Here is a 14,998-nt window from a genome sequence, read left to right as displayed (position 1 = left end):
AAAACACTTGGGCTCCCAGCTGCTGAAAGGGGGCAATTAATTGGCGCAAGTGCCATCTCCGCTCTACAGTTGAGTGGCAAAAATCAAGGTTGGCAAAAAACATTACCCTGTTAGCCCCTTTCTGGGAGTTCAGTCGGGCTTGCTCATAGACTAGCTGTCTAAGAAGAAAGTTCCCGAAGAACACAAGGAAAGCCCTGGGTTTCTCTCCGGGTGAGCTACTACGATTTTGCCGTGGTTTTAAGTTAAAGAGGAAGTGATGTACCCGCTGGACTTCATAGTCCCAGTTCCAGTTTGATTGATTCGGGTAAGCTTCTTGTAAGAGTTTCACGATATATCGCCATGGATCGTCTCCCTCGACTCCTTCCGGGATGCCAACCAAGCGGAGATTATTCCTGCGTTGTCAATTCTCCTGTTCTTCCATCTTCATCATTAAGTCCATCAGGCATGCATCATGAGCAGAGCCTTGATCTTTTAGGGTAGTTACTTCTGTTTCTAGACTCTCTGTGCGGCCCTCCACCATGTTGACACGGTCACTGATGTCGGTGCATATTTTATTTAACTTTCTCAAGCCCCCTTGTAGTTTTTTAGTGGCCCCTTTATCTGAGCGACTGTCAGAGCGAACCTCTTCTTGGAATTCCTTGATTGAAGCTAGGATAGAATCTAGAGAGGGTCCTGCCATGGATTCTGGTTTAGTTTTCAAGTTTTCCCCAAGCGAAGTCTGATCTGCTTCCTCACCGAGGGGATAAGACATCTGAGAGTCTGAGTAGTCCCATTTGAGCTGGCTGCGTCTTTTTGTCTTGTTTCTTATTTTTTTCTGGCGCTGCACAGTTCCAGTGACTTTAGAGGGGTCAATGCTGTTATCTACGCTTGAGCTAGTTCCACCTTCATCTGTAGTCAAAGAGCTGTCCGATACGGAGTAAAAGTTTTCACCACTGAGCTCCAGAGTCCAAGGAGCTTGGGGGCCAGGATTAGCTTCTAGGCTAAGGATGTAATCAGTAGTGCCGGTTGCTAGGAGTTTTGCTCCGGTCCCTGATACATCTTTTATCGTGGCGGAGCCCAAGACTACGGTAGCAGAAGCTGAAGGTGCCACTATTCCTAAATCTGCTATTATTCTGATAGCATCTTCTATGGGGCTGGATTGGAAGGTAAATTGGAAGGTAAATTACTAGAGTCTAGCAGTCGTTCTGTACCATTTTTGCCTTCCAGCTGCTTGCTTGGGGATACAGTTACCTCAGGTTGTACGGAGGCGCAGTTTTCCTTTAAGGCGGTAGGCGTTTGATTAGGGTTCAGGCTCCTTTGTGTTACTAATAGTGAGCTATTAGGTTCACTCTCAGGGGGGAGGGGGGAGTCTAGTATAATGTCTGGTATAAGGGATGGTGCCTTAACTCCAGAAAACATTTTTACAATAGACGGTTGAGAGTCTGCACCTTCTCTTGTAACACCTCCACCCCCGAGTCTCCCTGTAGTTCTTTTGAAGCTGTTGGCCTCCCGTTTACCTCTGGTTAGATTGTCCGTTGTTGCAGCATCCCCGAGAACAGCGCTGACTTGGACGGGTTGAGGTCCTTTCATCTTCTTACCTTTGCCGCTTTTGGCACCCTTGGTCAACATGTCGTCCACTGTCGTCTACTCGCCGGTTGTAGCACAAGCTTGAAGGTAATTGAAGCGAGCACGGAGGCAACAAAGTAACAAAGCAGCCAGCATTTGAAAAATGTCTGTAACGCTGTTCCTAGAGGGAACACCCCGCGAAGGTTATCAGCGTCCGTAACGATCCCAACAGGTTGGAAATGGAGACTAATCACTTGCGTCCTGTTCCCTCCCAGGTTCGGTATCGATGGTCTGTCCACATAGCCGATGGTCCATGCATATGGCGTGCGCGGCTGAGTGGCGTAGATTCCCGCTGACACCATCTTGCGACTGCGAGACTTCTACGGCTATCCAGTGCAGCTTAATATCATATTGCTTTATTGTGTAAATTCGTAAATATTTTGTGAGGCTGTTTACATTTTGAAACACAAAAGTACCTTCAACATGCCAGCCCCAAACAGTATCCTCATCACCCAGTGTCCTGCTAGCATCACCAGCCCATGAGGCCCAGGTTTCCTGCGTGCCATAAGCACCTTTCTTTTAATTTCTTTTTCCGCTTGTGTCATTTATTTCACACCTCCCGCCCCTCATAACCTATTTCTCATTTTCTGGTTCTCCAGCCCTGCGAGATCATATGAATGGCAAAAGCGCAATGAAAATATGATCACTCCAATGTAAACAAAAAAAGCAAAAGTAAAAAACATTGTCATTTACAACGTCAATAGCTCTAACTTTCACTAAAGCGAGACCAATTGCATTGCAAATGCTTGTTTCTGCTTGCCTTTCTGTTATTGATGTTGCAGGCTACGTGAGCCAGTCATTGGCTATAATGTGTCATCTCAATGCAGAGGCATAAGGCAAACAAATGATGAGGCCAGCCGCCCCCACCCTCCCGAAGCAGAATTTGATGTGTGGCCCCTCAGTGTCCCATATCTCACAGATATCATTTGCCTTTTGCTGAATGAGGCCCCATTGAGGGGTTGGGGGCCGGTTGTGCCGCGGATGTCTGCGTTATGCCCCTGTCTTTGTGTGTTTGATTCCAACTATGTACTTTAAGATTTTAATTAACAAAGGCTGAAAAAATAGCATTGGAAAATACCTTTTCCTTTTCCTATGACAAAAAAGGGATTTGCTGAAGTGTATTAAGTAGTTTTGCAGTTGCAAGTCCCCTTTTTTTATAAATCACAGATCGTGGGATGCCAACAATTCTTGGTGCATCGAGCCCGGTGTATTTTATTTGCATTTAAAGTGTCTTAATGAAACCACTTTATCCCCAGGCTTACGAAGAGAAGCCATCAACTACGGAGCAGCTTTAAGAGTCTGTCAGAGATATTCTGATATTCTTCTTGAGGGTTGGACTTTGTGCATTGTTCTCATGAGGCCCTCCTCTGTGCGCCATCTACCCATGGGGATTTGTTTTTTGGGGAGGGGGGCGAGTGAGGCGCATATGTCTGCTGTACCCCCTCTGCATCATGTGAAGGTAAACAGGAGACTGCCTGCTGCACATGCCTGTGGTCTTATGGTGATGGCATGTGTTATGTAGTGTTGCAGCTTTGGTGAGTCAATGCTTTGCCTCAGCCCTCTCATGTTGTGATACCATCTGTTTTGTCGACATAATGCAGTTGGTGGACTTTTTTGGTACCCCATGGGTTTCCACCTACACAAAATCATGCTCACTAGATACCGGTACCCCTGGGGGACAATCTGTTTTCCAGGGGGACAAACTCCATCCAAATTAATGTAAACTTGTACTTACATAAATAAGGTATTCAGTGTATTGTTCTTTTGAGGTCCACAGAGGTGTTCTACATTTTGGGGAAGGCAGTAAAGCCTTCATGTAATGTCGAACTGGCCCTTGCTAAGATAGGGGCCCTGGGCGGGAAGAAATTTGGCACCCTTGCTCATGCTAATGGATATAATGAGGCAGCAAGGTGGGGCCCTTTTGTGTTCACCCTGGCTGAGTAGTGAATGGTTTCTGAACACAAAGGGGCAGATTCACAAGAAAGTGACGCATCTCTAGAGATGTGTCACTTTCCTTGCGCCACCCTAAAAAATCTGTGCGCCACCATGGATGCGCCGTATTTAAAATACCCAAAACAATCATAATTGCCAATACTGATATTACTTCCAACATGACTTTAGAGGGACATAGAAATTAAGTCCATGACAACCCTAATTCTCATTTAAATTCTTTCAAATTTATTACAGAAAATCATATTAGATTTTATATTTTATAATAAATCTTTTCAAGATGTTGTCATTATAAAAAACACAATAACAATACAACACCTTCTTTATGCTAATAGACAGACCTAATTTCCCACATCCTCTACCACACCATTCTCAATCCACATTTACCGCATTCTCTACTTCATACAAATCTCAATCCCCATTCACAACCGTTTACATCCCACACCTAACTACAGCCAATAAGACAAAACAGCTTGGTTACCCTACTTTTATTTACTATTCTGTTAAATGCCAGGTGTCTAAACCAAACAACGAAGAAGCTAGTTAATTGTCTTTCGAATGCACTATTCCCCTAGATAAACAATTTTTTGGGAATTAAACAACAATTCTGCAGTGCACGAAAGCAACAGAATCAACCACAGTTTGTTTTGTACATATAAAAGAAAAAGGTTGACGCGTCTGGAACCCACTTCTTAAAGGGTTCTCTTCAGGACCACAATAGCTGTAACAAAAAAATGAAAAATCTTACTATCCAGACACAAAAACTTCATTTAACTTAATTTAGTAAGTGCCACAAACCAGTATCCGACCATCTTATCTCTTAAAATAGTCAGTCAACTACTCTTTTCACAAACAATCTAAACAAATAAACAAAAAAGAAAAAAAGAAATCAAATCAGAACGTTTGTCTTGGGTTATGGAATTGTCTTGAATCTTATCACAATGAGAGCAATGCCACTTACAGTATACAAGGATGTGGGTTTTCAGAACCTCTTTTCTAAAAACGAAGCACAAATTCTGCAAGAGAGTAAAACGATCATATCAAACTGACCTGCTGTCTCTTAGCACAAAGCAGTAACTATTTTGAAGTTCCTAAAAGCAGATTACCTTCAATACACGTAAAGACGCGGACGAAAAAGAGTGAGTGTTCCTTCTACTGCGTTCATTTTCAATAACCGTTGAGCTTCCGAATCATTCAGTTTGTAACTTTGTTGCCTCTGCAAAATCAGGAAAATCTGGCTTTAGTTTAGAACAGTAGCAGACCTAATACTTAGTTCTTATATCTTCCAGTACAAAACAGACGGCGGTCATCCGTTTTTATCTCCTTTCCCTATATCGCCGCTTGTGGTGAATCTAAACATACCTTTTCCCAGGGACAGCGGAACTTCTATTTAACGATCCATCTTTTTCTCGCATAACACTGTTGTGGAACGCTATCTGCGTACGGCCATCGACTAACTCTGATTTAACGTTTAGCTCACAGAATTATGGATAATTTGCTTTGTGCTTCTGGGAAACGTAGTTTGCATTAGAAAACTATCGTCATAGCGATAAAAACGCTTGCAACAAGGTATCATTGTTCGATTCACTCTAAAGAGACATCTGGCCAGTGTGGTCTTGGCCAAATAAACAAGTAAACACAGACTTTGGGAAGATCCTGCCATAATCTGTACGTTAAACATTTGTTGATACATCCCTTGCCAGCTGAATAAAAAATGCAATAACAGGACATGATAATTACAATTTATAAAGTTCAGCATGTTCATTTAGTCCATTTGTAGCTGTATTAAATTTAATAATTAACATTGCCTCACGTTGGCTCAATTTTTGGTCCAAGTTGCCCCTTCTTGCATCTGGTTCCAATTTGGAAATCACTGTCCATTTAAGGTCTCTTTCAGTATGACCTGTCGATTTCCAGTGATTAATTAGGGGAGCTGTTTCCACATTTTTCTAATCCTAGATTTGTGTTGCGTGATTCTCTGATGAATCTCCTGGTTCGTCTTTCCAACATATAGCTTAGGGCATGGGCACAGTATCCCATAAACTACATATTTAGATTTACAGTTGGAAAAGCTATCATGCTTCCAATGTGTACCATTATGGGAAACCAGAGAACCCTCAATTGTCTGCTCACAACAGTAACATGAGCCGCATTTGTGATGACCACATATCGGAGCTAGACCCATGTAATTTCTTAAAAAATCATACATCAAAACTGGCACTTGATTAAAAATTTGGATCAATCGTTTCACAATGGTCCGCTTTTTGCATTCAATCATGTGGTACGTGCGCGGTTACCTAAACCACCTAAACCAACTTTTTGGTACACATTGGAAGCATGATAGCTTTTCCAACTGTAAATCTAAATATGTAGTTTATGGGATACTGTGCCCATGCCCTAAGCTATATGTTGGAAACACAAGCCAGGAGATTCGTACAGATTATGGCAGGATCTTCCCAAAGTCTGTGTTTACTTGTTTATTTGGCCAAGACCGAGATTGTTTGTGAAAAGAGTAGTTGACTGATTGACTATTTCAAGAGGTAAGATGGTCGGATACTGGTTTGTGGCACTTGCTAAATTAAGTTAAATCAAGTTTTTGTGTCTGGATAGTAAGATTTTTTGTTTTTTTTGTTACCGCTATTGTGGTTCCGAAGAGAACCCTTTAAGAAGTGGGTTCGAAATGCGTCGACCTTTTTCTTTTCTGTGTACCAAACAAACTGTGGTTGATTCTGTTGCTTTCGTGCACTGCAGAATTGTGCTTTAATTCCCAAAAAATTGTTTATCTAGGGGAATAGTGCATTCGAAAGACAATTTAGTAGTTTCTTCGTTGTTTGGTTTAGACACCTGGCATTTAAAAGAATAGTAAATAAAAGTAGGGTAACCAGGCTGCTTTGTCTTTATGGCTGTAGTTATGTGTGGGTTATAAATGGTTGTGAATGGGGATTGAGATTTGTATGAAGTAGAGAATGCGGTAAATGTGGATTGAGAATGGTATGGTAGAGGATGTGGGAAATGAGATCTGTCTATTAGTATAAAGAAGGTGTTGTATTGATAGTGTTTTTTATAATGAAAACATTTTGAAAAGATTTATTATAAAATATAAAATATAAAATGATTTTCAGTAATAAATTTGAAAGAATTTAAATGAGAATTAGGGTTGTCATGGACTTAATTTCTATGCCCCTCTAAAGTCATGTTGGAAGTAATATCAGTATTGGCAATTGTGATTGTTTTGGATATTTAAGGCTTAGCCTTACTGAATTGAGCCAAGACCCTGTGTTGTTTGTTTGGTATTTAAAATACGGCGCACCATGGCGGACGGATTGACAGATGCGTCAGAAAGTCTGACGCATCAGTTGGGGCAAAAGTCACGCATTGCTGGAGTCGTGTCGCAAGCACGACGCAACTCCAGCAATGCATTTTGTGACCTATTCCCACTACACTGCGTCACTCCTTACGCCTGCTTCAAGCAGCCATAAGGTTTTGATGCAGTGGCGTCCTAAAAGTGACGCAGTGAAATCTTGTAGATTTCACTGCATCACTTTTACAAGGCTTTCTTGCGTAGGAACGCCACCCTGCATACATTATACCTAACGCAGGTATAATGTGACACAGAGCTTTACAACGTGACGCATCTTCCTAGATGCGTCACGTTGTAAATAGGGCCATTGTTTGCGCCGCCGTTGAGTCAAAAAAAGTGACGCAATGGCGGTGCAAAGAGGGGCTTGTAAATCTTCCCCAAAGTTCTCCAGACCTCCCCAGCTTACCTTAATCGCCCATAGTTTAGCAGCCTTACTCTGATGAGGCTGTTGTTGGTGTGCATCAGTAGAAGTGAGAAGTAGAAGGGAGGGCAAGGAAGGGGGCTAACGGGGTCTGAAAAACATTGCCTGCGGCATGATAATGAAGGCCCACTTTAAACAGTCAAATCTGAGAGAGAAACGAGCACTCAGGAACACGGACAAGGCTGGAGCAAGCTGAGAGGGGCGCTGCCGTTTGCATAACCTGAATGCACACAGGTGCGTGCACCTCTCAGAAGATTGGCGCCCTGGGCCTGTACCCAGCTCCCCCATGTCAAAAGCCAGGCCTACTGTAATCAGGTCGCAAGTCGGGTTATGCACGTGGGTGAATGGTGTCCATCCACTATTTGCACAGGGTGGACGCCGTCCACCCTGCCAAGAATTTGGACTCCGCTGAAAAATATGCTGAATTCAACCCTGTGCAATTTGGAAACACCGGGACGCATTCAGCAGTGCCTGCACGTTGTTGTCTGCTTTCGATCCACAACAAAGTGCAGGCGGGGAGGGGGCTTTCTTAGTTCAGACTCCTGCTGGGCCCACTACAAAGGCCGATTCTGAGGGATGGCCTCCTTTTGTTCGAGACTCCTGGCTGTCAGCACACCTGATGCAAATGCAGCGGAGGGTAAACAAAGGCTCAAACATTGTTAGTACTTCACACATACTTAAGAGAGGCAGCTTTTCACTTTGTTCAGGCTCTGTTCAGGAGATATGCATGCACTGTAAACCCATCAGATGTGTAGGTCTTCCCCAATATTTACACAAAAAATGTATTTATATAGTGCTTACTACCCCTGAGTCTGTGTTGTAATAATTTAAATATCACAATGTGTTCTTATAAAGCACAATGGGTAGAAGACGTTTACACTGACAAAAAGCAACATTGCTTTATGTGTAGCTTATAAAAGTGTGAATCTTCAGGAGGGTTTGCCTGTATACTGGAAATGTGCTCCAATGTACTCATGATAGACATGTTAAACATATATGTGAAGGCTTAAGATCTGATGTCAATTCTTATGATGCTACCTCCTGTGATGTCACGCACCGTGATGTCACATGCCGTGATGTCACTTGCATGCTGATTAACTAGGTTAGCCCCCCCACTTCTTTTTTTTAGGACTTGTGCACTGACTGTAATGCATTCAGTCTGCTCGTAACTTAGTATTTGCTTTTTGAATGTGTGTCCAATGACCTCTGGAAATGTTGAAGTAATAATTTGAGGTGGCTATGCTTGTTGAAAATGCATTCTTTGAGCTTGCAGATCATTCAGTTTTGCTCCCATGTCATTCACTTGTTCTCTTTTCCCACCATAATTTAGAAATCTGGAGTCCATGATGTGCAACCAGACCGTCAGCCACAGCGTCCCCCAGAAGAGGTCACTGAGGAATATGAACGGTCCCTTCTACCAAGACTACATGGATGAGGGCGCAGGGAGAGCAGAAGCCGCTCAGGAGGAGGATGCAAAACTTCGGGATTTCCATGGCAACTCACAGTATTACGTCTTCTATGAAGAGCAGGGGGATGGGGATGTGGGTTTCGGCTTGGAGCTCAAGAATCCACAGGAGGAAAACATCCAGGCATTTGTCAACCATTATGACTATACAGTCTGTGGAGGAAAAGATGACATTGTTTGCAAACCAGAGCCTGAAGCGTTCAACCCCTGTGAGGACATCATGGGCTTCAGCTTTCTGAGAATCGTGGTCTGGTTTGTCAACCTCCTGGCCATTCTGGGCAATGCTTTTGTCTTGTTCATCTTAATCACAAGCCACTACAAGCTGACTGTGCCCCGCTTCCTGATGTGCAACTTGGCCTTTGCAGATTTTTGCATGGGCATTTACCTTCTTTTAATTGCCTCTGTTGACCTTTATACCCGAACAGAGTATTATAACCACGCCATAGACTGGCAGACTGGGCCTGGCTGCGGTGCTGCAGGCTTTTTCACTGTTTTTGCAAGTGAGCTCTCTGTGTACACCCTGACTGCCATAACCCTGGAACGCTGGTACGCTATCACATTTGCTATGCGCTTAGATAGGAAGATTCGGCTACGGCATGCATCAGCCATTATGCTTGGCGGCTGGATTTTTTGCTTTTTCCTTGCCATGCTGCCACTGGTAGGGATCAGTAGTTATGTCAAAGTTAGCATCTGCCTGCCCATGGATAATGAAACTGCGCTTTCACAGGGCTACATCGTCTTCGTCCTTATGCTGAATATCATAGCTTTTTTCATTATTTGTGCCTGTTACATCAAAATATACGTCACCGTCCACAACCCCCAGTACACATCAGGGGACAAAGACACAAAGATTGCCAAAAGGATGGCAGTACTGATCTTTACTGACTTCATGTGCATGGCTCCAATCTCCTTTTATGCCCTGTCGGCCATCATGAACAAACCTCTAATCACAGTTTCCAAGTCTAAGATCCTCCTGGTCTTGTTCTATCCCCTCAACTCATGTGCCAACCCCTTTCTGTATGCGATCTTTACCAAGACCTTCCGGAGGGATGTCTTCATCTTGCTGAGCAAGTTTGGCATCTGTGAGCACCAGGCTCAGATCTACAGGGGTCAAACCGTTTCGGCCAAAAATAGCAGCGGATCCTTTGGGCAGAGAGGCAGCGGTGGAACTGGTCAGACACTGACAAACATGCATGATTTTCCGAGTCACGACCAGCATGGCAACTACCACCCAGCATCTACGCAAGATGTGAACATTACCGAGAACTACAAGCTGACTGTGCTGTAATACTTCAAGAGAACATAAGGCCATACTTTGATAAAGTGATAATACTTTGTTACATGTATGTCCCAGAAAGAAAAGTGATTGGGTTACATGTTTCTTTAATATGTTATTTTGAACAGGTTAACACATTAGGTTTACTTCTGTACCAGGAAGCAACCTGCATGGTTTCTTTAGGACCAATGTGTGCAGCCATGCCGGTCTATGTAACCCCCTTATGTCAACATTGATCTATAATACAACTAAATCAATTCCAGCGTAAGTTTTTTTCCCGCTATTAAGAGAGGACCTGTGAGTACTTGTTCATGGCAACGTCAATTTTCTTCTGCTTTTCCCCTGCTGAATTTGTGTTTGTCCAAGAAACCGTACAAGGTTTTTAGGTTTGATGAACTTTAGTCACCTATGAGAAAATTGCGAACTAATGAGACACTTGAGACCAGAACATTAACAACATCTGAAAGCTCTGACTCATTGTAACCTGTACCTAAACTCCCTAAGATACAAGACAAGGAAATGCACCTAAGACCAATTGGCTAAGACATTGTTTGCGTTTTCCTGAATTGGATATGGTTGGAGAGACACTCAGGCCACACAAATGTTCCTAGTCTGCAAGTCTCTGATCTCCTTTGTATTTAAATCAAGACTTTGGTACAGCCAGGGGACTTTGGTTGCTGGAACTGAAATGCCATTCAAGAACAAAAGCAGAGTAATATATATAGTGTGTGAAGGGAATGTATTAATCTTGAAAGGGGTGTGCTTTGAACTTTGTGGTAAATTTCCCCTTCTTACAAGGGAATCAAATGACCTGATCAAGTTTATTAAGATACTTTGAAACTTGGAAGGAAGTGAAACACCCTTCTAAATAGCTGATGCCTGAAAAGCTTAATTGTTCTGCAAGGGCAGCCATGCCTGTATCTTATGACACCACAATTTCCATACAAAGAACATCCGTGCAAAGAGACTGGACTAAATGACACTAGCCAATAAAATACTTAAAATTAGCCAAGCCTCTTTGAGAGTCAGTATTGATGCATGTGGCATTGAAGACTGGTTGAATAGTCCTTCTGTTGACGGTGTTGGTATCTCAAATATTGCATACATCTTAACAGTACAGGGGACTTATTTTAGGTGCTCTCCACCATTTTATGTCTCAAAATATCAATAGTCATTCTGGCCTTTTAGCCATTCTTTGAATAACTGGATGGAACTATGGAAGCAGGTAAGGGAAAATATATGTGTCTTGTCTCTTTTCATTTATGTGGTATCAAGATAATAGTTCTGAAAGAGATGGTGTTAAAAACATAAATACAAACAGTACAGCATGATCAGCAGCACCACAACATGTGACATTTGGCGAGAAAAACAATCCTGTGACATTGTACATTGTTGTTTCGCCATCTTCAGCGGGACATATAGAATGAGACTTGGGAAGACAAGGAAGTTGATTAGTCTAGCAAGCTCAAACATTTACCCCAGACCCTCCGGTGTTTGGCCGGACAACCCCTGGCCTCGTATAGTGGTAGCTCTTGTGCGGCGCACCAGTCCACTCCTCCGCGCAATTTAGTTATTGTGGGCGGGGTGGGATTCCTCCATGCCATTGCGATATCTCGCTTGGCCACTACAAGGGCAGTCCCTAGAAATTTTTAACTGCTCTTGAGCCATCTAATCCATCCGTGACACCCAGTAAAATATTTAGGGTGTTGAGCGGGACCTTCCACCCCAGCACCCCTGTGAGTTCCATCTCCAGGGCATCCCAGTAAAAGGCTATATGTGGACAGGACCATACCACGTGGAAGAAATCTGCTGATTCAGCATCGCATCTTGTGCATGTTGAGTGTGAAATTAGGCCTGCTCTGTGTAGGCGGGCAGGGGTAAGATAGGAGGCGTGCAGGTAGTAAAGCTGGACCAGGAGAAGTCCAGCTCAGATTGTGATAGTCTTGGGTGCCATTAGAGCGTCCCTCAAATCCTCCTCCTCCAGAGGGCCCAACCATGTCTCCCATTTAGCTCTCAATGGATCAAGGGAAGTCAGACCATAATTAGTTAAAGAGCAATATATACATGAGACTCCTCCCCTCCCAAGGTTACCCATCTTGACCGGAACTTCAAGGGGTCTGTGTTCTGGCAGTGTTGTGCCTGGCTTTATGTGCGTATCTACGGCATGGTGGAGCTGTAAGTATCTGTAAAAATGGGACGGATTAAGCAAATGTCTGGTTTGCAGATCTGCAAAAGAGGGGATATGGTCACCAACACGTATCCAAGCTGCGAGATTCCAATTAGGTCCCAGCTCCTAAAGCCTTCCAGGCCCCCACCTCCGCAACCATGTGCCATGCCATAGGGGTGTCTGCTGAGTCAGTCTGTCCTTCCATTGGGTGTATCGCAGGGAGGCACGCCAGGCTAGAAGGACTGATCAGGTCACCGTGGGGAGGTCCCTAGGAATGGGAGATCCATACATCATAGCCTGAACCTGAGAGAGGCCTAAGTTCAGTCCTGTAAGCAGGGTCAGACCACCCCACGTTGAACCAATCGTGTATTACCAGGAGGCGGGTTGCAAGATAATATAATTACAGATTTGTTAGACCCATGTCTCCATTAAAGAGTGGGATCTGGCAGTACGGGAGCACCATACGTGACAGTAGGCCGCTCCAGAGAAACCTTATAATTAGACTGTCTATTATTCGGAACCATGCTTGGGGAATATGGAAAGGAGTGTTCTGAATGACATAGAAGAATTGTGGGAGGATCATCATTTTGAATAGCGCTAGTCTCTCTAGCAGGTTGAGTGGTAGTTTTTGCCATTTCTGCAGGCCTAGCTTGTTTTTGGCGACCAGAGGAATGACATTAAGTGCCCAGGCTAGGTCGGGACGTAGGGCACCCATATACCTAAATATTTGAAGGATTGCTGTCCAATGGGGATAGTGGATTGCCAATCAAAATATTCCCTTGAGAGATGCAAGGAAACTAAAGTAGACTTAGCCATATTCAGGTGCAGACCCGAGACCCACTCAAAGGACGGTAATATATGCAGGCATCTAGGACCGGACTGAGCCGGCTCTGTGAGAAAGAGCAGGACATCATCTGCATACAAAGCAATTTTGTCCATTTTGTCCTCATGTGATCCCGCCCAATATCAGCCCTGAACCCGGTCATCTGAGCGGATGAGATTGGCCAGAGACTCCATTGCTAAGGCGAAGATGAAGGGCAAGAGGGGGCAACCCTGTCTCGTCCCTCTTCTGATTGGAAAGGTGCTCGAGAGCGTTCTGTGGACCAGTACTCTTGCAGTTGGCTTTGAGTATAGGATGTGAACCATACGGCCAAATTCAGGACTCGTACTCGTAAAAATAGTTCTTTGTGATATTGATTTTAGATAAGAACCACCAAGCCCATATAATCTTGATGACTGCTTGAATACTGTAACAATCCTCAGACTCTAGTCCTGCCTTTTATATGGCATTATTATTTCTGTTCTTTCGCTATAGCAGATTTTTTAAATTGTGGTACTGAGATGTGGCTCACCACTCTTGCTGAGAAATCAATGTTTTAGGACTAGCTTCAGTTGTCTACTCACCCTCTTCTAATAAAAATGATATATACATATTTATATATATATACACACATATATTTGTGTGCAAAGAATTCAATCTATAGAAGAGAGTGAGAGAGTGCTAGATAGAGACTTTGGGTGAGGCATCTTCACTTCATCTATTGATCTGTTTAACTCTCATAAACAGTTCAATTCCGCGAACTTCTGAATGGCAATTCAATCTGCACTGTAACTGTGTTACAGGCACAGATATCCTTCTGGCAAACTCTGCCCATACCGGTAGTGGGAAGAGGGGCCCTTATAAAAATGGTGGAATTACTGAGGCTGCTTTATTACTTTGCCTGCCTCCCCTTATACATACACAGGCCCTACATTTGCTCCTTGGAGTGCCTGATAGGTGAATTTATATGGCAAAACACGCGTCGCAGAGTAACACTCACCAAGATCCATCTCCCAGCAGATTGCAGCGGGCTCGGTATCCATAAATTCGAACAGTATTGTCTGACCTCACAGCTGCAATGGGTGGCCTGCTGGTTTACTGGTTGTAATCTGGAGGACACAGATACACTTTTACCCCCAATGGAATCTGGAAATATTGCTCAATATTTTCCACCACCCCACACCAAAGTGCCACTACCAGGTGCTCTTCTCCTTCGAGCAGCATGTAGATGCTTTTGTAGGACCCTATTTATTTCCCGCTCAATGACATCTTACACTCTTTCACTTCCATCGCATGGTATGCAGCAGGTACATATAACAACTTCCCTCAGGAAACTAGAGTCCCGGCACAAAGTTGGCCTACACAGCATGGGTGATTTCTACTGATACGGAACCCTAATACCCAAAGAGGAACTATGTCTAATGGAAAGGGTTTGGGATATGCCAGGAAGTGAGGCGCCTTGCTCTGTTTGCGTTAAGTGTATTCGCTTTGCCGTATGGCATGGTGCAACCAGGATTGGGGAAATACCCTGAAACCCCTAATTGTGTGCGGGTGAGAACCCACATAATTTGCAGAAAACCAAAGCCCCGAGCACACGTTAACTGGGTAAATGCACTGATAGCCAAAGCCTCCTGCATTCTTTTTTTTTTTTTGAAGAGTTTTATATAGCGCAAACTTGACCCGAATCCAATTAGGTATCAGAGCGCTTTACATAGCACCAGTTACGTTACATGAGGACACACATTCATTTTTTGTTAGGCACAGGGAGATTAAGTGTTTTGCCCAGAATCACATGATGTTCAGCGTCATTACTGAGACTCGAACCCAGTTCCCCAGGTCCGAGGTCGAGCGCCCTAGCCGTTAGGCCAACTCCTCTTAGCAAATATGATCCACACGATTGTTCTTCAAGTTATTTAATCTTTACGAACACAAC

At 43.7% G+C, this 14,998-nt stretch overlaps 1 protein-coding gene and 1 long non-coding RNA gene across 2 annotated transcripts in view; one reads left to right on the top strand and one right to left on the bottom strand.

The window, feature by feature from the left end:
• The window catches only part of TSHR (thyroid stimulating hormone receptor), a 632,465-nt gene extending 621,380 nt beyond the window's left edge, over nt 1-11,085 (top strand). Inside the window, exon 11 of the mRNA XM_085626611.1 lies at nt 8,668-11,085. Within this exon, the coding sequence (XP_085482737.1) occupies nt 8,668-10,090 (1,423 nt within the window). The 3' untranslated portion in view covers nt 10,091-11,085. The remainder of the gene's footprint in view (nt 1-8,667) is intronic.
• The window catches only part of LOC146799179 (uncharacterized), a 75,246-nt gene continuing 64,130 nt past the window's right edge, over nt 3,883-14,998 (bottom strand). The window contains exons 3-5 of the long non-coding RNA XR_014968859.1: nt 4,662-4,771; nt 4,517-4,571; nt 3,883-4,276 (exon numbers count right to left, since the gene is read on the bottom strand). This is a non-coding gene — a long non-coding RNA (uncharacterized LOC146799179). The remainder of the gene's footprint in view (nt 4,277-4,516; nt 4,572-4,661; nt 4,772-14,998) is intronic.

Source organism: Triturus cristatus, chromosome 9 (assembly GCF_964204655.1).
Source record: "Triturus cristatus chromosome 9, aTriCri1.1, whole genome shotgun sequence".
Lineage (NCBI taxonomy): Eukaryota > Metazoa > Chordata > Amphibia > Caudata > Salamandridae > Triturus > Triturus cristatus.
Note: the sequence above shows the minus strand (reverse complement) of the source record. Positions and strands in the feature narration are given on the sequence as shown.